This window comes from Sardina pilchardus, chromosome 22 (assembly GCF_963854185.1).
Source record: "Sardina pilchardus chromosome 22, fSarPil1.1, whole genome shotgun sequence".
NCBI lineage: Eukaryota > Metazoa > Chordata > Actinopteri > Clupeiformes > Clupeidae > Sardina > Sardina pilchardus.
Genome location: NC_085015.1, coordinates 5,698,485 through 5,720,322, shown reverse-complemented (window position 1 = coordinate 5,720,322; position 21,838 = coordinate 5,698,485). Strand labels below are relative to the sequence as shown.

At 42.9% G+C, this 21,838-nt stretch overlaps 2 protein-coding genes across 2 annotated transcripts in view; both read left to right on the top strand.

Moving 5' to 3' along the window:
- Positions 1-5,043: 5,043 nt before the first annotated feature.
- On the top strand, positions 5,044-15,181 carry LOC134069637 (protein-glutamine gamma-glutamyltransferase 2-like). The gene is made up of 13 exons (XM_062525648.1): positions 5,044-5,102; positions 6,826-6,999; positions 7,759-7,995; positions 8,502-8,620; positions 9,022-9,150; positions 9,964-10,141; positions 10,340-10,475; positions 10,761-10,870; positions 11,054-11,296; positions 11,747-12,049; positions 12,550-12,713; positions 13,097-13,230; positions 13,827-15,181. Exons 1-13 carry the CDS (start codon positions 5,093-5,095, stop codon positions 14,134-14,136), a joined length of 2,247 nt encoding a protein of 748 aa, XP_062381632.1. The 5' UTR covers positions 5,044-5,092; the 3' UTR covers positions 14,137-15,181.
- A 3,588-nt stretch (positions 15,182-18,769) lies between these two features.
- The window catches only part of LOC134069636 (protein-glutamine gamma-glutamyltransferase 2-like), a 10,282-nt gene continuing 7,213 nt past the window's right edge, over positions 18,770-21,838 (top strand). Inside the window, exons 1-6 of the mRNA XM_062525647.1 lie at positions 18,770-18,848; positions 19,228-19,398; positions 19,554-19,796; positions 20,307-20,425; positions 20,664-20,792; positions 21,057-21,234. Coding sequence (XP_062381631.1) covers positions 18,827-18,848; positions 19,228-19,398; positions 19,554-19,796; positions 20,307-20,425; positions 20,664-20,792; positions 21,057-21,234 — 862 coding nt within the window. The 5' untranslated portion in view covers positions 18,770-18,826. The remainder of the gene's footprint in view (positions 18,849-19,227; positions 19,399-19,553; positions 19,797-20,306; positions 20,426-20,663; positions 20,793-21,056; positions 21,235-21,838) is intronic.

Sequence of the window (21,838 nt, the reverse complement as noted above, 5' to 3'; positions counted from 1 at the left end):
TTTTTTGTCGCCTTGCCTTGCTTGCACAGATGCAATTTAATGCTCAATTCATTTCCAAAGCAAAAGAACAGTTAACAAGTGTTCCGTAGTAGTATTTACTGATGATTGACTTATTGATGATTGCTTCATTCAATAAACATGCAATGCACTTACAATGATGTGATCTAACGTGTCCTTGTAGTAGCCTAATACACATACAGTATATTATAATAAGTTTATTTCATATGAGATCACAGCCTGATCTCACCACCTTCTCACACACTCACACACACACACACACACACACACACACACACACACACACACACACACACACACACACACTCAAACACAGCAGCACACCTGTTGATTGTGACTGCTTGAGTGATTCAGTGAGTTCTTGCGACAAAGTGTCTGGGAGATTCACCACTGTCTCGCACACACACACACACACACACACCCAGCAACAGGTGAACACACCTGAGAGTGCGCTTGGGGGATGTTGGCTGATGACAGTAGAGCTGCTGGGAAGACGCAACACACTCACACACACACACACACTCACACACACACATATTGTCACCGTGACTGACTTATAGGCCAGACAGTACTACCAAACCACTCCCTACGTAGTGAGCAATGTTGAAAACACCACATGTAGGTCTGCATGTCGTTTAGCCTGACTAGACAGACCCTGTCGTTTGCTCTGGCATGCTTTAGATAAGTACAGTAGTTCTCTACCGGTATGCCTTGGAAATGTGAAGAAACCAATGCAATTTTCATACAGGCTTGCAGTCATAAAGTGGTTGTCATAAAGTAGCCTAACAGGTTTCAGATCTAGCAAGCAGCTCAGTCAACATCAAGGGAGGATGTGCCTATTGATCCCTGTGCTCTCAGATGATCAAAACACTGTATAGAAAATATGTGGGAATTAACACTCCTGTCATAGCCTAGTGATATATATGAGAGATACTGTATGTTCACCCATCTCCGCGTAAAAGATAGGATTTTGGGTGTGTAAACAAGGAAACACTGAATAAAACAAAAAAGCAAATGCACTCTCGAGCTATAACTCATTCATATCAGAGTAGACAGCAATAACCAAAGTGAATGGCAGCAGCCAGCAACTCACAGCTGTCACTCAGCAACCTCTCCAGCTCCTCTATCTCCTTGTCACGCGCACACAGACACAGACACAGACACACACACACACACACACACACACACACACACACACAATGAAAGTGGGAAAGATAAGATAGTAGAGAGTTACTGGCGCGGGTCAAGTGTTAGCCTACATTACTGCTTTCATCATAAGAGCTCTTGAGAGATTGTTAGAGCTGTGGCTGATGGTAGTGCAAGAGGTAAGGCCGCCATCTACTGGCAGGACCATGTTATAACATGATGCACCTTTTTCTTTTACATTTGTCTATAGGCCTAATACCACTTTCAAACAAATAACCAGGGTTGGACTGGGCGGGGGTTGTTTGACATGTGTGACCCTGCTTTTGAACAGAGCAACACACATGAACAGAGCTGTGTCCACACACACACACAGACACACAGACACACACACACACACACAAACACACACACACACACACAAACACACACACACACACGCACATACACACGCGCGCGCATCCAAACACACACACACACACATGAACACACACACATGAACACACACACACACACACACACACAAACACCCACACGCGAATACACACACAGGCAAACATTGCAGTGGTTACGAATGCTGCATACTGGCAGTAGTATACTCCTGTAATGAGATGTGCCTTTGGGTGCCACCAAAGTATACTGTACGTCATCAGTTGTAGCAGACTTGTATTGTGTGACAAATGTTTACATAGGTATAATTTGTGAGAATTCAACGAGCAATGGTTTTCAGATGGTGGTGGCTGCACTTGACTGTAATCGTTTGTGAAGTAATACACTTACAGGGTGTAAGGGGGCGCCAGGTTTGTTAAAGGGACACTTCACCAATTAGCATTACTGTAAGCTTTGTATCTTTAGAAAACCAGTCATGTTTTTGAATGGTCGTGCATCATTCCCTCAGTTTGCCTTGCGATGGGAGAAATACGGATTTCGATGTTGGACTTCCTGCTTTCAATGATGTAAGAATCATATAGGCCTATAGAATGAAAACAATTTTCGAAGAACACTTATGCAAATATTTCCTATGAACATACCTCGGCATGTAGCCTTCTAAAATATGCAAAATTCACAGACAGCAATGGGAAAATATTTGTCACACCACAATATCATCAATATCATCACATGATAATATGGGAAATGTCTACAAATTAGAAGGATGATAATAATAATAATGATAATTATAATAATTATTATAATTCAAAAATCCTTCAGTAGGCTAAGACAAAATAATTTCTTACAATTAAATAAAGATAAAACTGAGTAGTTGTATTTGGGAATAAAGATGGGAGACTGAGGCTCAGTGCCTACTTGGAGTCTAAAAATCTTCATTAAAAAAACCCTGTAAAGAATCTCGGAGTTATCTTGGATGTGGATCTTGGTTTTTGTGACCATGTAAAAGCCATAACTAAAACAGCATTCTGGCACCTTAGAAATATAGTAAAGGTCAGAGATTTGGTATCTAAGCAGGACTTAGAAGCTCATGCATGCATTTTTCTCTTCCAGGCTTGACCAATGCAATGCCCTTTTTACTGGCACTTTTATAATAATTTTGAGTGGGACCAAATGTTATCTGAAACAGAGTTAAATTGAACTATAGGAGTTAAATTAACACTGCTGTTTTACTGTGTACAGAAATTGAATATGCCCCAACTACAACTTCTTTAAAAAAGAAACTAAAACCCCAAGTAGGTTCTATAGCTTTTAATTAATCTTGTTTTATTTGTATTTTACTCTTGTTTTATTCCTGTTTTTATTTTCTTTGTTTTTATTATTGACATGTTTTTACAATTTCTTTGAATGACCATTGTGTATGGTACTATACAAACAAAGACTTGACTTTGGCATCTACATCACATCATAAACACCCACATTCCCACTCAATTTAGCCTATTAGCTGGCACAGGACATCCTCTCTCAAACTACCAGTTTGGACCACAAGGGGGCCTATAAGTAATACATGCATTTGGATCAAAAGTCACTTACATTACGCGCCAGTCTCCCAAGAGTAACTTGAGGCTAAGTGCAGTGTTGTAGTTTAGTTAGCTGTGGTGGGTGTACTGTGGTGTAGTCTAGTTAGCTGTAGTGAATATACAGTACTGTGATGTTGTTGGCTGTGGTGGGTATACTGTGTTCCACCCCAAATGTTAATACGTAGCCTATTTTAAGTGGGTATACTGAGATGGTGGTGCTTTATTAAGTGGGAATACGCTGCTGTGTAGTCCTAGTCCTCTTGAATTTCCCCTTGGGGATCAATAAAGTATCTATCTATCTATCTATCTATCTATCTATCTATCTATCTATCTATCTATCTGTATCACATACTGCACCATTGGTGAAGTATCCTACTCAAAGGCACAACGGTAGTAGCCGGGAACTGAGCCCAGAACTTTTCTGGCTACCGCGTGCCTGCTCCGGCCCTGGCCACTATGCTACCACTGGCCACTATGCTACCACTGGCCACTATGCTACCACTGGCCACTATGCTACCACTGGCCATTATGCTACCACTGGCCACTATGCTACCACTGGCCATTATGCTACTACTGGCCACTATGCTACCACTGGCCACTATGCTACTACTGGCCACTATGCTACCACTGGCCACTATGCTACTACTGGCCACTATGCTACCACTGGCCACTATGCTACTACTGGCCACTATGCTACCACTAGCCACTATGCTACCACTGGCCACTATGCTACCACTGGCCACTATGCTACCACTGGCCATATGCTACCACTGGCCATTATGCTACCACTGGCCACTATGCTACTACTGGCCACTATGCTACCACTGGCCACTATGCTACCACTGGCCATTATGCTACCACTGGCCACTATGCTACTACTGGCCACTATGCTACCACTGGCCACTATGCTACCACTGGCCATATGCTACCACTGGCCACTATGCTACCACTGGCCATTATGCTACCACTGGCCATGCAGGCAAAGCAAGGGAGGTCATGGTGCTTAATGATGCCTACATGAGCTCCAGACCCATGCAACAGCACCATAGAGTACATCTAGAAATCAAATAGAGTTGGTGGGGTCTCTCTCTCTCTCTCTCTCTCTCTCTCTCTCTCTCTCTCTCTCTGTATGTGTTTGTTAAGAACTAAGACACACAGAGATGGTGAGATCAGGCTGTGATCTCTTCAAGAAATGAAATAAATATATAACTACAAGGATAATATACATTAGATCACATCATTTAGTGCCACAGAGTGCTTATTGGATGAACTATGAATTTATCATCAATAAATCAATAATCAAGTATCAATACATCTATTCAAAATGTAGAACTTGCAGGCTAATTTTTCAGCACTAGCTATTTTTGAATGAAACTACTTGAATTAAATTGCTTTTGCATATAAAACATACAGTACGAGTAAAGCAAGGCAGCAAACATGTTTTAAAAAGTGCATTAAAAAGCATACAAAGGTGTGTCACACAAGGAAATGCAGTAAAGCTAACAATGTCTCAGACCCAGATGAAAAGCTGTCACATGGGGAATGTTTTAGTCTGGATGTAATGCCTTATCCCATCACACACACACATACAGACACACACACACACACACACACACACACACACACACACACACATCAACATCTACGTGTATTCTACAGATGTATGTAGGCGATAAGCTTAGAAAAGCAAGGCAAGGCCAGGCAAGTTCCCTCTCTCCCACCTTTCTCTTTCTCTTAGAGTGTGCGCTATGCAAGAGTTTGTTTTCCGTGTGGACGATGATGATGATGCCATGTTTCCTCTGCAGCGCTGAGTGTGGGTGTGTACTGGTCATGACGATTTCACCTGTGGCACACCTGGGAGAGTTTAAAACACACACATTCTCTCCTCGAGATCCACTCTTACTGAGACCGCTCACAGAGCTATCACCCGGACAAAAGAAAACACACAACGCTCAACAGCAAATATGCCACTAAGTAAGTCCCTACACATACTTTCAATGATACAGAAGATTGCTACTCGAGACCAGAATTTTGTCAAATGTGTGAATATGTTAAGTCAAACTAACAGAAATGAATATTAGTGGCAAAGAGAAACTGAAAATGTCTTTACTTAGTTTAAAGGACCAAAAATTATTTCTATTCTTGCAAACTGTTTGATGCCCTTGGCTGATCATTGCTTTAAAGCAAAGATCTCAATGCACGTAGGATGCTTTGTCTTCCATTGTTGTATAGGTGCATGCTTGAAATGGGAAAATTATTCCGTTTTGATGTGATGTTTATTAGAGATAAGGAAGGTTAATTTTGATGTGATGTTTATTAGAGATAAGGTCCATTTTGATGTGATGTTTACTGATGTGATATTTGTTAGAGATAAGGGCCGCGTTTCCCAGATTCGTTAAGAAGCTCTTAAGTGCTAAGAACTTCTTAGGGGCGCCCTAAGAACGCTCTAAGAACGCTCCTAAGAAGTTCTTAGCACTTAAGAGCTTCTTAACGAATCTGGGAAACGAGGCCCAGGAAGGTCCATTTTGATGTGATGTTTATTAGAGATAAGAAGCTCTGTGTTGATTTGATGTGATGTGATGTTATTAGAGATAAAGAAGATCTGAGTTGATGTGATGTTCTATGTTGATGTAATGTTCTGTGTTAATGTGATGTTCTGTAATGTTCTGTGTTGATGTGATGTTCTGTGATGTTCTGTGTTGATGTGATGTTCTGTGATGTTCTGTAATGTTCTGTGTTGATGTGATGTTCTGTGATGTTCTGTGTTGATGTGATGTTCTGTGATGTTCTGTGTTGATGTGATGTTCTGTGTTAATGTGATGTTCTGTGTTAATGTGATGTTCTGTTATGTTCTGTGTTTATGTGATGTTCTATGTTGATGTGATGTTCTGTGATGTTCTATGTTGATGTGATGTTCTGTGTTAATGTGATGTTCTGTTATGTTCTGTGTTTATGTGATGTTCTATGTTGATGTGATGTTCTGTGATGTTCTATGTTGATGTGATGTTCTATGTTGATGTGATGTTCTGTGATGTTCTATGTTTATGTGATGTTCTATGTTGATGTGATGTTCTGTGATGTTCTGTGTTGATGTGATGTTCTGTGTTGATGTGATGTTCTGTGATGTTCTGTGTTGATGTGATGTTCTGTGTTGATGTGATGTTCTGTGATGTTCTGTGTTGATGTGATGTTCTATGTTGATGTGATGTTCTATGTTGATGTGATGTTCTGTGTTGATGTGATGTTCTATGTTGATGTGATGTTCTATGTTGATGTGATGTTCTGTGATGTTCTGTGTTGATGTGATGTTCTATGTTGATGTGATGTTCTGATGTTCTGTGTTGATGTGATGTTCTGTGTTGATGTGATGTTCTGATGTTCTATGTTGATGTGATGTTCTGATGTTCTGTGTTGATGTGATGTTCTGTGTTGATGTGATGTTCTGTGATGTTCATTAGAGATTAAGAAGATCTGAGTTGATGTGATGTTCTATGTTGATGTGATATTCTGTGATGTTCTGAGTTGATGTGATGTTCTGTGTTGATGTGATGTTCTGTGTTAATGTGATGTTCTGTGATGTTCTGTGTTGATGTGATGTTCTGTTATGTTCTGTGTTTATGTGATGTTCTATGTTGATGTGATGTTCCGTGTTGATGTGATGTTCTATGTTGATGTGATGTTCTGTGATGTTCATCAGAGATTAAGAAGGTCAAGCTGCGTATGTGGAAGAACAAAGGGGAGCACCACACGCGCGAATTTGGCGGCAAGCGTCTGCTGCTGCGTCGTGGCCAGAGCTTCCTGCTCACTATCAAGACCCGGCGGCAGAAGTTCCAACCGGAATCCGACACGCTCCTGTTCACCATGGAGACAGGTACGCTTACGCAGTGTTCTATTAGATTTTATGTTTATGTTTATGTTTACTCATCACTCATCAGATCAGTGTTGTTTGAATCGTAAAAAAAAGAAAAAGGGATAAAATGAGAATAAAAGTGTGATCTGAAAGTGTGAGTCTTCCTCTGGTCAGAAACCAGTGCAAGTTACATCAAGAATGTTGAGTAACATCACATATTATTTGTTTATACTTCCCATTATTTGCTATGCCGTAAAGTATCGATAAGAGTATCGATAAGAACCAGTATTGTTGAGCAGTTTCGATTCGTATCAGTACTGATAAAATCCTAATGATTCCCAGCCACAGCCCTCTTGCTGATCATTGACTCACCACCTAATTGTGCCTGTTGAGCTGGGCATGAACAGTAGGAGGCGCTCATTCCCAGCTGCACTCCCTCTACAGTCAATTGCACTCATTGATGCACTTATTCCGACTGCACCCACCCTATGTTTTTAATTTCACTATTTTTGTCACTTTCTACTCTCTTCACTCTAACGGCACTCTATCCTTTTACATTTTCCTATTATTGTTGTTTGAATTGCTCTTAAAAAGCTTAAAATGTTTTACCATGCTGTAAGTCACGTTGGTTAAAAAGCATCGGCCAAATGTAATGCATTGTAATGTAATGTAATGTAATGCAATGTAATACCCATCCCTATCATGAACCAGTGCACAGTCACACCATGAATGTTGAGTGACATGACAGCGGCGTTAAGAGCAAGAGTGTCTGCCCCTCAGGCCCCCGGCCCTCAGAGGCCAAGGGAACGCGCTGTGTGTTTGGCTACCCGAAGCCCGCAGGCGCCAAGTGGACGCTGGAGATTCAGAAGAGCAACCGCAAGTCCACCACCTTTCATGTCAGCAGCCCAGCCGACGCCAGCGTGGGCTCCTACACTCTGTCCATGAGGGTGGGGGCACGGGACGCCCAGCCACGCATCATCACCAGCCTGGTGCTCCTCTTCAACCCCTGGTGTGCAGGTAGGGGCTCCCTGACACACACACACACACACACACACACACACATACATACACATGCATACATACACACACACACACACACACACACACACACACACACATATAAAACAAACTCTCACATGCGGGCCTATATTTTGTCTTTTTTTTTGCCTTGTCTATATATTGTAGCGGCCCGAGCTGAACAGTTCCGGACTGTGGCTCCCAGGTTGCATTGCGGGAGGGTTCGGGAGTGTTTATGTTGTGCGAATGTCTGTGTGTAGCCACTGTTTGTCTTGTGGTATGAATGATAGCCGTGTGTGCAGTGTGGGGATTGGGAATGAGACATCATGAGGAAGTGTACCGGACCGGAACTGTGTGCAAGTGATGACTACAAGACTACAAAAGAGACAAAGAAACAATTTGTTACAATATGTTTGTGCCCACTCTCTCTCTCTCTCTCTCTCTCTCTCTCTCTCTCTCTCTCTCTCTCTCTCTCTGTGTGTGTGTGTGTGTGTGTGCATATGTAGAGGACTGGGTGCACCTCCCAGACGAGGCGGAGAGGCAGGAGTATGTGATGAGTGAGCAGGGCCTGATCTACAGAGGCTCTGATAGCTACATCAGCCCCATGGCCTGGGACTTTGGACAGGTGCAATGACTTCCTTAAAACCACAGAGTGGGAATACACACAAGTTTGAATTTGATTTAAATATGTATGCTGTTGTCTTCTTCACTTTCACAACATTACAATCCATGGACACCAAAGTAAAGTTAAACTATGCCTTTAGGATCTATTCATGTTACATTTCCCTACTGCATTCACGGCTACTCAGTAACCTGTTTGTATCAATACGCTTCTCAGTACCAAGCATCAGTTGTATCATATGCATAACAGAAAAACAGCGGCAGAAATATTACAAAAAGTAGTTCCCATATCTATTTAAACATAACAATTGCCTCTGTGTTTGAAATGTGCTATGTAAATAAACTTGCCTTGCCTAGCGTTGATGTGGGTGTTCATGTGTTTGTGGATGTCTTGTTCGCCTGCAGTTTGAGGAGGATATCCTGGACATCTGCTTAAAGCTACTGGACATGAACCCCAAGTGTCTGAGGGACCCTGAGGAGGACTTCTCTGCCCGCTGCAACCCCCTCTACGTAGGGAGGGTGGTCAGTGCTATGGTATGCACCCATGCTCTTTCTCTCGCTCTTTCTCTCGCTCTTTCTCTGTCTGTACGTCCCTCTCCCTGTCATTCTCTTGTTCTCCCACTCTTTCTGTCTTTCTTTCTGTGTGTGTCTCTGTCAGTTTGAGAATTGCCTTTTTTTTCATCACTACTTCTAAACACTTTATTTAAAGGGGCAATGTGTAGATTTCGAATTGTCTTGGACCCACCATCTTGTCCACAACAACTTCCACTGATTCCATGCAGTGTATCCGGTAAAGTGCCTCTTGTGGTTCAGTGTGATATAATGACAAGAGAGCACAGTCCAAAGCTAGCTATCTAGCCTGCTAACTTATCTGGGCAGTAGGTCATCATTACTACACAATCTCAGTTGCTACTTTTTGACACATTTTTGAATGTTTTATATTAAAAATCCAGCGTGTATTATTTATGGCTTTATATGACATTTATTGCCACTTAGTGTGTGTGTGTGGTGGAGCAATGTTAGCATCACAACCTGACAGTCATTAGCCGCTGCGATTCTGTGTTGCTTTGCACCTAAAGACATATCTTATTTCTGACTAATATTGATTTCCTTACAGACTCACAGTTTGTTAAGTTCATGGTTATTGTTAATATCCTGTTAGATTTTATTTAGTCTACCAATAATATTGGCATTTTTTTAGGCTTCTTGATTTTACTGTAAACTGTCATTTTACTGTAAACTGTTGTGTCTTTTTAAGTCACTTTGAACCAAAGCATTAGCTAAATACCATAAACATGAAAGCATAAATAGACCACTCCCTTATAACACTACTCACTTACCTTTCAGATCAATGCTAACGATGACCGCGGGGTCGTGGCGGGTCGCTGGCAAACTCCGTACTCTGGCGGAGTGGCCCCCACCCACTGGAACGGCAGCGTGGACATCCTGCGCCAGTGGGACAAGAGCTCCTGCTCCCCCGTCAAGTACGGCCAGTGCTGGGTGTTTGCTGGGGTCATGTGCTCAGGTGAGACCCGCAACTGGAACTGAACATTCTGACTCCATCGCTATGGGAACAGTGGCAGCTGAGTGGCAGTGAGCCCTTTAGCGTTTTGTGATGCTTTGCCTGCCACTGAGTTCATCAACAGTCAACAACAAAATGTGTCTGACTGGTGTTTGTTTGTATGTTTGTTTGTGTGTGTGTGTGTGTGTGTGTGTGTGCCAGTTATGAGGTGCTTGGGAATCCCATGTCGTGTGGTCAGCAACTTCCAGTCTGCCCACGACACCGATAAGAACCTGATTATCGACGAGTTCTACACGGACGATGGGGTGCGCGCTAAGGAGAGCCACGACAGTGTGTGGTGAGTTTGATATCCTTGTTACCGACCTCACAGTTGTTATCCTTGTTACCGACCACACAACTGTTATTCTTTACTAATCACACAACTGTTATTCTTTACTGATCACACAGTTGTTATCCTTTACTGACCACACAACTGTTATTCTTTACTGATCATACAGCTGTTATTCTTCACTGATCACACAGCTGTTGTATTTTACTGATCACATAGTTGTTATTATTTATTGATCACACAGCTGCTGTTAGATGAATTCAGTTGTGTGTGTGTGTGTGTGTGTGTGTGTAGGAACTTCCACGTGTGGGTAGAGGGGTGGATGAAGCGTCCAGACCTCGCTGCAGGGTCTACATATGATGGCTGGCAGGTGCTGGACCCCACCCCACAGGAGAAGAGTACAGGTAACACACACACACACACACACACACACACACACACACACACAGTCACACACACATGCGCACACTCACACACCCACACACACACACACGTGCATGCTGACACACACACACACACACACACACACACACACACACACACACACACAAACGCATTACTGAAATCCCTCCTGTCCTGTCTCTTAGGGGTGTTCTGCTGTGGTCCGTGCCCGGTGAAGGCTGTTCTGGAGGGACACACTGACCTGAAGTACGACGGGCCGTTTGTCTTCGCTGAGGTCAACGCTGATCAGGTCTACTGGATGCTCACGAAAGACGGCTCAAAGCGGAGGCTGCACACAGACACTTCAGGGATCGGACGCAACATCAGCACCAAAGCTGTTGGCCAAGACAAGCGAGTGGACATCACAGGCAACTACAAATACCCAGAGGGTGAGAACAGTGTCCTTCACACAGGATATGTGTTGTCTGTGATGGTGACAACTGCGTTGTTTGTAGTTTTTTTTTATCAGTTTGGGAGGTTTTTAATTTTGTCCCATGAGGTTCATTGGAATGACAAGTGATGGCACGTGCTGAATAGGGACGTTTTTCAGTTGGAGGGCTCGAGCATTAATTTCCCAGAAACATACACTCTTAGCTAGCTACACACCCTTATATATCTATGACTTATTATCATAACAGATTATCTGAGGTTACTGTAACTGAGACGGCAAGTGTGTGTAGTTTTAGCTAGCAACTAGCTGTGGCCCATCCTTTTGTCGTTCCACTTTGAACCACAAGGGGCGATAACGAGTCACTATCGTGAAAACATCAACCATTGGCCCGACTAGTTCTCCTGCCCCATGTGCTGATCCTGGTCGGTTCTACTCTACCTCTCCCCAGGTTCTAAAAAGGAACGCCAGGTGTTTGAGGAAGCCGTGCGCCGAGGAAACGAGACCAAGCCGCGTCCGGAGGAGCCGCAGAAGCCGGAGAAGCCCGAGCCGGCCGTGGTGACGCTGAAGATCACGGAGGAGAGCCAGCAGGTCATGGGGCAGGACGTGGTGCTGAGTCTTCTCCTCCGCAGCGAGCAGCAGACCTCGCGGGAGATCAGCGTCCAGCTCAACGGCCAGGCCATGCGCTACACAGGTGTGCCCGACAGCCAGGTGTGGCACCAGGTGAAGGACGTCGTGCTGCAGCCCAAGAAGGGTGGGTGTACAAAGACGACCTGAAACTTTTTTTTATTACTGTATTTTACATCTATTATATTACATTTAGCATATTTTAGCACTTTTTGTCCAAAGTGACTTACACACACTACAGTATATATTGCCAGAAGTACTGGGTCACCTCACCTGCCATGACCCCCATATGAACTTCCGTCACATCCTGTTCTTAATCCATAGGGCTTGATAGGACATTGGTCCACCCTTTGCAGCTATAACAGCTTCAACTCTTCTGGGAAGGCTTGGGTGTACCGGCCTGATAACTGAACATACCTGAGCTCTCAAGTGCTCGGGTTCTTTTCATACATGAGTCAAGTGTTTACATTTCCGACTTTGTATTGAAATTTCCATGCGGGCTTTCCATGTTGACATTAATCTGAATCTTATCAGCAGTAGTGGCACCATGCCAATGTAATTGTGTGTGTGTGTGTGTGTGTGTGTGTGTGTGTGTGTGTGTGTGTGTGTGTGTGTGTGTCTATACAGACGTTAAGATTCCTATCAAGATCCCATTCTCTTCATACGGGACCAAAATGCTGGACAACAACAGTCTGAAGGTGTCTGCACTAGTGCAGGACAAGCAGAACCCAGGAGATGGCTACCTGGCTGAGAAGAACATTGTGCTGAAGGAACCCACTCTCACTATCGAGGTTTGTCCATACTGACTTGCAAAGTTCATTCAAGAATCGACATTGCACAATATTTGCACTTTACTTCTATGGAGGATTCTTAATACTGTGGTGATGCACTTTGGGCTGGTGTATAGGGCAGCTACAGTAGTTTCATTTCTATGGAGGATTCTTACTACTGGGTCTCCTCGTTAAATAGTCTTTGATATTAGCGGAATAAGTATTTCCGGGGCTAAATGGTGGAAGTCGGAAATTAAACCCAGTTTTCAGGCTAGCCCTGCTCCCTAATTAGCTATGCTACCACTGCCCTGATTGTATTGTATTGTATTGTGCTGTACTGTATTGTTTTGTATTGTTTTGATAAAAGCCATTTGATTTCATGCGATTTTCATGCTTGCGTTTAGGCCCCCAGCACCTGTGAGGAGTGGGTCAAAGGGACGGCTGAGATCACCTTCCACAACCCGGTGCCCAGAACACTCAAAGATGGCGTCTTCACTCTGTCAGGCAGTGGGCTGCTGCATACTTCTGTGGTGCTCAGGTAACACGCTCGCACACACGCATGCACGACCCCATGTTGTGTCTATCATGTTTGCAACCCAACTCTGTTTTCATCCACTCAGAAAGTTTTACGATAAAATCAGTCAGGGGGCATACTGTACCGTAATTTCCCGACTATTAGCCGCGGCTTATACATTGATTTTGCAAAATTTCTTCAGCTATGAGGTTAATACAGGGGGGCAGTTAATATGGTGTTAATATGGTTTTGTTTCTTTTAACTTGCATAAAACACTGCCCTGCGGCTTATACACAATGCGGCTTATATGGGGGAAATTACTGTATCGATTGAACTGATTACAATCAGAGGTGGAAAAGTCGAGCTTCAGAAAGTAAAAGTCCTACCACATATCTGTGCCAACCATTCACTTGCCAACCATTCACTTAAACCAGCTGATTCTAATTAGCACAACTCTTCAGCCAGGTAGAGCAGCTAATCGATGAGATCACCTGTGTTAAGTGTAGAGGTAGAACCAATACATACGTACTGTATGCACAGGTAGAACCAATACTTTTACTTTCTGAAGCTGGACTTTTCCACCTCTGATTACAATGTTTTATATATTTGTTTGTGTTTAGAGTTGCCGAGGTGGTGCACGACCAGCGTGTGCGTCTGCAGATCCCGTTCGTGCCCTACCGCGCCGGCTCCAAGAAGCTGGTGGCCAATTTCGACTGCTGCACCTTCAGGGACATCAAGGCCAGCTGCAACGTGGAGGTCCAACCCGTCCAGGAAACAGCTGATTCCGATTCAGATAATGGTCTCGTCGACAACTTTGGCTTCTTTAATGCTTCACGCAACACACACATGCACACACACTTCAACTCTCATACATCCACACATCATTCATCATTCACATACACTCACTCACACACTCGCATCGTCCTCTAGTTGATTCTTGAGAAATTGGACAAAATTATGTTCAGCAGTTGTAACTGAATTAGGTTAAACAACATTAACGTATTTCAATTGCAAATGTTGTTAAGGATTAACAATTCACTATTACTAAATCAGTGTGTTTACTGTCCGGAGAACGGTTCAATCATTTCTAATAAAATGTGTTCAAATGTTTTCACTATTGAAAGCATCAAGAGAAGGAACATTAAAAAAGAACCATAGAGGGGACATTGAGCAAGACTGCTTCCAAATGTGTTTTTAGAAGGTTGTCCATCAGACATTTCATTAAACTGAAATAAAGGTCGGCCATTTTCAGGGCAACGCTAACACGGACGAGCCACTTGTCCCATTTCACTCTAGCAGAATAGCCCACATCATTGAGATTTTGCAGGAAATTATTCAGACTTTTTAGGCATCTTTTTCTTTTTAAAGGAGAATAAAACAGTAAATCGGTTTTACCTAGTTCGAGTTGCTGCAGCCAACAGCGAGAGTTGCCAGACAGCCTACACTCTAGTCTGGGGGCATGTTCATGAGCCCCCATGCCCCCCCCATATTCATGCACCCCCATGTTCATGAGCCTCCACGTTCATGCCCCCATAGAATAAAGGTAAAAATAAATGGCTGCTGTATATCCTCCATTTGATTGGGAAAACAATGCTGATTGGTCAACTCTGCTGATAGCCTAAAGGTTTAAATGTTTAAAGGTGCCATGAGAGATTCTGTAGGCTTTAAATTATTTGCTTGGTTTGTCGCTTGGTGTGTTGCTTGTTTGCTTTGATCACAAGTCATTGTGTGCCATGCAATACTGTTCTAATAAACTCTGACAGACACAATGACTCCTGATGCTTTATGTAAAAAAAAACCCACATCCTTGTTTTAATGTACATATTTTTTATTTCCTGATGATCTCTACAACCTTTGTATAATATTCTAGCATCATCAAAGCATATTAAAAACCTTTAATTGCATATATGCATATTTGCCATCCAGGCTCAGCCCACTCACTCACTCACTCACTCACTATCTCTCTCCTCTCCCTCAACCCTGTACTCTCTCTGCTGTAGAATCTGATTCCGACGGATGCAGTGACCCCACTTGCCCTGATTTCACTCCGGACGTCTGTCCTTCATGTTGCCCACCAGATTGTGATGAACAAGCAACTACACAGCGCTGATGCCATCATTGTAGAATTTATTACTGTAAGATTATGCGCAAGTATAAGCCAGTAGAAAATGCCATTTGAATGAACAGGGGAAAAAAAACACTTTGCACTATATCCATGTTTTTGCACTATATGAATAAAATGGACGTGAATCGAACCCGCAACTTGTCAGGCTACTGTATGTTAGCTCAGCTCCTTAACCACTAAATGGATCTTGGGTTGTTCTCAGCTGGCAAATACACACACACACACACACACACACACACACACACACACACACACACACACACACACACACACACACACACACACACACACACACACATTAACATTATTAATTTCTTTCTTATATTTGATGGATCTGCCTTATCCAGGAGCATCCAACGCCGTGGATATACATTTTTAAACTAGAGCTACTGTACCATAGCCTGATAAACCAGCCTAAATGGATTGGATGTCTAATTTAGTCTGGCCTCGATGAATGGATACAACGGAACGTTGTTGATGAGCACAACCCGTTGTCTTTCAAACCGTGTCTGTGCCTATAGGCCAACGCTCCCTCTAAACCCCGCCCCAGAGCCCTCTGCCTCGCCCGCGTTGATTCAAAACACATCTCTGCGTTGTGATTGGTTTAGTTGCCATCTGCCAGATTCAGGGCAGTGTTTTCAAAATGTACAGTGGTCCGAGGCCAGACCCAAATGCAGGCAAAACATTTTGCCGTCCAGCAATTGGCGCTGGTTTTCCAGGCTAACTGTACCATCCATTTGTTCTGAATTACATGCTTACAAGTTGACATCCAGTTAAAAGTGAACAAATAAAAATTCCCATAATGAATCGTCTGCATTTAGGAACGTTATAAACCCCAACTGTAATCAGAGTATGACAGTTACATGACAGATTTAAGATTGAAATCAAACACTCCCAAGTTATGTTCTCCGATTTCATAAAATTGGATTTCAATCGGGGTACTATCACTACAGTTTTTTAACCAGAGTGAAGAGTATAATCAGGCTGAAATCTGATTTTTTTTTTCTTTTTAATGTAACGGCACTGTGTGTGTGTTTGTGAAAATAGAAGGCTTTTATGCACTCTTGATGACTGTTCCGCAAAGAGTTTCTGCTATTGCAAAACAATGTGTGAACTTTTGGATGGTAAATGGGCTCTGTGCTGTTAATTGTGCGGCCCTACCTTGCACAGGTGTTGCACACACACACACACACACACACACACACACACACACCTTGCACAGGTGTTGAGGATGATTCAGTTACGTCTTGCCACCTCTCTTACACGCCCAATACAGGTCAATGCCCTCTCTCTCTCGTTTTCTCTCTCTCTCTCTCACACACAAACACTCACCCAGACTCTTTCTCTCTCTCACACACACGCATCACACGTACACACGCAAACACACACACACACACACACACACACACAACCAGTACAGGTGAATGCACTCTCTCACATACCTGCAAAAAAGAAAAAAAAGCAGAACGAACACACACACACACACACACTTCCTCTCTCTCACACATCCAAATACAGGTCAATGAGTTCAATGTTCAATGATATATGAAACTGTCGCATGACGACAGAGCTTGCATTACTCATGCCATTACATTAATCCCTTCAATACACCCACATATTCTCTCTCTTACTCAACTAATTCCCTTGATATGATTCCAAGATAAACTATAACTTTTTTTCTTGTATGAAGAGAAGACACAGTCACTCAAACACAAACACGTAAGAGATGCAGCGAATCCTGGTTTAAGAATCGGCCGAATCTAACACAGAAAACAGAATCGCAGTCATTTCTGTGATGCAGGTGATGAAGGTATTGCATAACAATGTACAGTGGGTATAGTAAGTATTCACACCCATGCTAAAGTTGACTAAAAAGAGGAATATAAAATCATCTTTTGAGAATTGATTGTAATGCCTTAATTAAAAAAATGAGTAAAAATCAAACCGCTAAGGACACTAATTTTCTTTGTGATTGAAGAATGTATCGTAAATAGATAAATGTTCTTCCTTAAATACAGGTTGCATAAGTAATTGAATTGAAGCCTGTTTGATTTGCATTGAGCTCAATGAGCATCAAACAGGCTAATAGGCTAACTGGAAAAAGCACCATGCCAATCTCTAGCTATGGTGAAGGGTATGTGATGATGTGGGGCTATTTTAATTTCAAAGGCCAAGGGAACTTTATCAGGATGCATAATATCCTGGATCCATGAAATAGCTGGCCTTTAAAAATAAAAACATTTTAAAGATCCTCCTGCTCCTATGGGAATTTAACATAGGGGTCAATTACTTATGCAACCTGTATTTAAGGAAGAACATTTATCTATTTACGATACATTCTTCAATCACAAAGAAAATTAGTGTCCTTAGCGGTTTGATTTTTACTCATTTTTTGAATTAAGACATTACAATCAATTCTCAAAGGATGATTTTATATTCCTCTTTTTAGTCAACTTTAGCATGGATGTGAATACTTACTATACCCACTGTATATTAAACAACACCACAAATAGCTATGGATTAAATAAATCATTTCAGATATGAACTTTTTGTTTTAAAAAAAGAATGGGCAGGAACTTCGGCTCTAACTTTGCAATGTTAACACCTTCCTATAATCAATTGCAACTCTGTTATGTCAAGGTGCATACACACACAAACACACACACATACACACCAGGGATGGAAATTAGCACCAGCCACCAGCCAAATGCTGGTAAAATGTGAGAGTGGCTGGTAGATTTCAGACACAAAGTCATATTTTAACATTGAGTGGCTGGCTAATTTGACCAGAAATCTGCTATTGGCTGATACATTTTCACATTTTCAAATTTTAATTTCCACCCCTGATACACACACAAGGTGCGTAGGATTTGGTTTAGTTGATAAAATAGACACACACACAGACACACACACACACACACACGGTGCGTAAGATTTTGGTTGGCTGACAAAATACACACACACACACACACACACACACACACACTTATAGGCTTACAATAAGGCCAGCCTCCAGAAGTTGAGAGTGCATTCTTGCCATCATTACAGAATTACGTTTTTGACACGATGTCAAAACATGTATTTTATCATTTTATCAACGCCATTTAGTCTATGGATGCAGTAGGTGCTAGATTTCTAATCTGTTTTTGTCTTGTGACCAACAAACCTGCATGTTAAACCTTTACAATCAAGAGTGATAAAAACATTATCCACAGGGTTCAAGATCACATCTGTGCGGCGGTACTGATGTGATAATGACAGTGCCATGCCTAAGTCATGCATGGATAACATCATGCACCATTCCCAAGATAAAAAAAAACAAAAAAAATGTAAATTCCTGCGCATTCAACTGCGGGACGAGGTAGTTTAAAAGCACACACACCGCCAGTGAAAGTCTTACACACTCTCTGAAGACACTGAAGAAGACCAAGACCAAGACCAAGACTGAGACCAAGACCAAGACCACTGAGGAGGAGAGCTCAGAAACCGAGAGCAATGTGCACCACGGGGCCTTTAGGTGAGTCCCTCAATGTAATATGCATAAATAATGGAATCACAATCATTATTTGTAGGCCTAAGACTTTCTGTTTAACACCTATATGACATTTTGTTAAGGGATTTAATTAAATGTACTGAAATATGCTAGAGAATGATAGAGCCAAAATGTGTGTCTTTGTGTGTTCCGACATACAGTATACTTGGCCAATACAACAAGACTTCCATTCTGATCCTGAGTTTTTTTTCAAAACCATTAGATTGTTATTATTTTCACATTTTTGTTTTTGTCTAGTCTCTTGATTGTTTACAGAGATATGTTTTCTCCTTTCATTTATCGGTGCACACACACATATGTGCATGCATCACTCGCGTGTGCTTGTGTGTGCTGTGTCTACAAGAAATCACGACGCTCAAGCTTCACTGTGAGAAGAACAACAGGGAGCATCACACCAGCGACATCAGCGTGAGCCGCCTGATACTGCGTCGCGGCCAGCGCTTTGAACTGACATTCCTCACCACGCGACCTGTCTTTGAGGAAACCGACACGGTGCTCCTCATTGTTGAAACGGGTAGGCGACCTATGTTTTTTTCACCTAATGAATCTCAAAAAACTAACACCAGTGTCTGAGGTTATGTAAGTCAAAACATAAATACTGAAGGCCAAGGCTACTGTTGATATTTAGCCACCAATATCGTGAGTGATCATAGCCTACTGGCTTTACAGGGCCTTCACCCTCCGAGTCTAAGGGCACGCGCAGCGTGTTTGGTTTTCCGTTGCGTGTCGGCGGGAAGGGAAAGTGGAAGGTCCAGCTGTTGGAGAGCTCCTCGTCTTCCTTCACCATGGGGATCACCAGCCCCGCAGACGCCTGCGTGGGCTCCTACAAGCTCTCCATCAGGTTGGGATCGGAGAACGCCATCCCCCAAACACTCGCAAGCCTGCTGCTCCTGTTCAACCCCTGGTGTGCAGGTACAAAGGCTCTTCCATTCCATTTCATTTGGCTGACGCTTTTTAACCAAAGCGACTTACAACCTCTATGCTTACAACATGGTATCTTCTTAAGCTTTTCAAAGCAATTTTATCAACAATTCTAAGAACAATTTTAAAAAGTATAGTGCAGCAGGGATGATGAAAAATGGAAAAATGACGCCAACTTCCAACTCTTCCAAGAGTACATCTCCTCTCCTGACACCACTAACAACCCAACACACTTAGCATGACCTTTCTCTCTATCCTGTCTATTTCTCATTTAAATATCCCTTCACTTAACTGACTTAAAAGTTTACTTACTTACACTGTGCTTGTAGGCTACTTGTTATTGCATTATAATCTCTACTCTTCACACTTTACATTTACGTTACAGAATTAATGTAAATACGAATGTATAATACTACTCGTAAAAAGTTAGGGATTTCTGGTGAAATGTAATGTGTGCGTGTGTGTGTGTGTGTGTGTGTGTGTGTGTGTGTGTGTGTAAAGAGGACTGGGTGCACCTCCCTCGAGAGGATGAGAGGCAGGAGTATGTGATGGCAGAGCAGGGTGACATCTATAGAGGTACTCACCACTACATGAGCTCCATGGACTGGAGTTACGGGCAGGTGAACGCACGCAAGCACACACACACACACACACACACACACACACACACACACACACACACACACACGCACACACACACGCACACACATACAAGCAATTAGTTTGAGTGTAATAGGCAGCAACAATATTGTTTAGGTAGCCAAAACTTGCAGTGCATGACTTGGGAATACAAACCAGTGTAGTGTGCTGAGGTGGTGGATCATGTGTTTGTGTTTGCTGTGTTTGCTGCTCCTGCAGTTCGAGGAGGATATCCTGGACATCTGCTTAAAGCTGCTGGACATGAACCCCAAGTGTCTGAGGGACGCTGAGGAGGACTTTTCTGCCCGCTGCAACCCCATCTACGTAGGGAGGGTGGTCAGCGCTATGGTATGCACCCATGCTCTTTCTCTCGCTCTCTCCCTCTTTATCTGTAACACTCTCTCTCCCTCCCTCTCATTCTCTTTCTCTCTCTCTCTCTCTCTGTGTGTGTGTGTGTCTATCAGTTTGGGACATTGTTCACATGTTATTTCTCCCGGATACACATGTGCATACACACTCCCTCACACAAGTATGACGTCGCACGCACGCACGCACGCACGCACGCACGCACGCACAAATCACTAACTTGACTGACCGTTGTCTCTTCCTCAGATCAATGCCAACGGTGACCGCGGCGTACTGGCTGGCAAATGGCAGGCGCCGTACACGGGCGGCGTGGCCCCGACGCACTGGGACGACAGCGTGGACATCCTGCGCCACTGGCGCGACTCCAACTACTCCCCCGTCAAGTACGGCCAGTGCTGGGTGTACGCAGCGGTCATGTGCACAGGTGAGAACTGGAACGGTCCTGAGCATTCTATTTCAATTGTCTAATCTCATCTCTATGGTAACAGTGCTGGGTGTACGCAGCGCAGAGGTTATGTGCACAGGTGAGAACTGGAACGGTCCTGAGCATTCTATTTCAATTGTGTAGTTTCATCTCTATGGTAACAGTGCTGGGTGTACGCAGTGGTCATGTGCACTGGTGAGAACTGGAACGCTCCTGAGCATTCTATTTCAATTGTCTAATCTCATCTCTATGGTAACAGTGCTGGGTGTACGCAGCGGTCGGAACGGTCCTGAGCATTCTATTTCAATTGTCTAATCTCATCTCTATGGTAACAGTGCTGGTGAGAGTCAGAGTGGTAGGCTACTCATGAAGGTCACTTTGTTATGGATCCATTTACGCACTGTAAAACACATCCAGAAAGGCTTATAAAGAATTTATAAAACCTTGTAATGATCACAAAACTGTTTATTATACATGTTTGCCTTGACCTTGAAGTATCAATGGATTACAAAGCTAATTTTCATTCATTGTTGCCATTGTTTCATTTATGTTTTTGACTGATTGACATATTTTTGACATTGAGTAATGTGTTATACTCTGAATT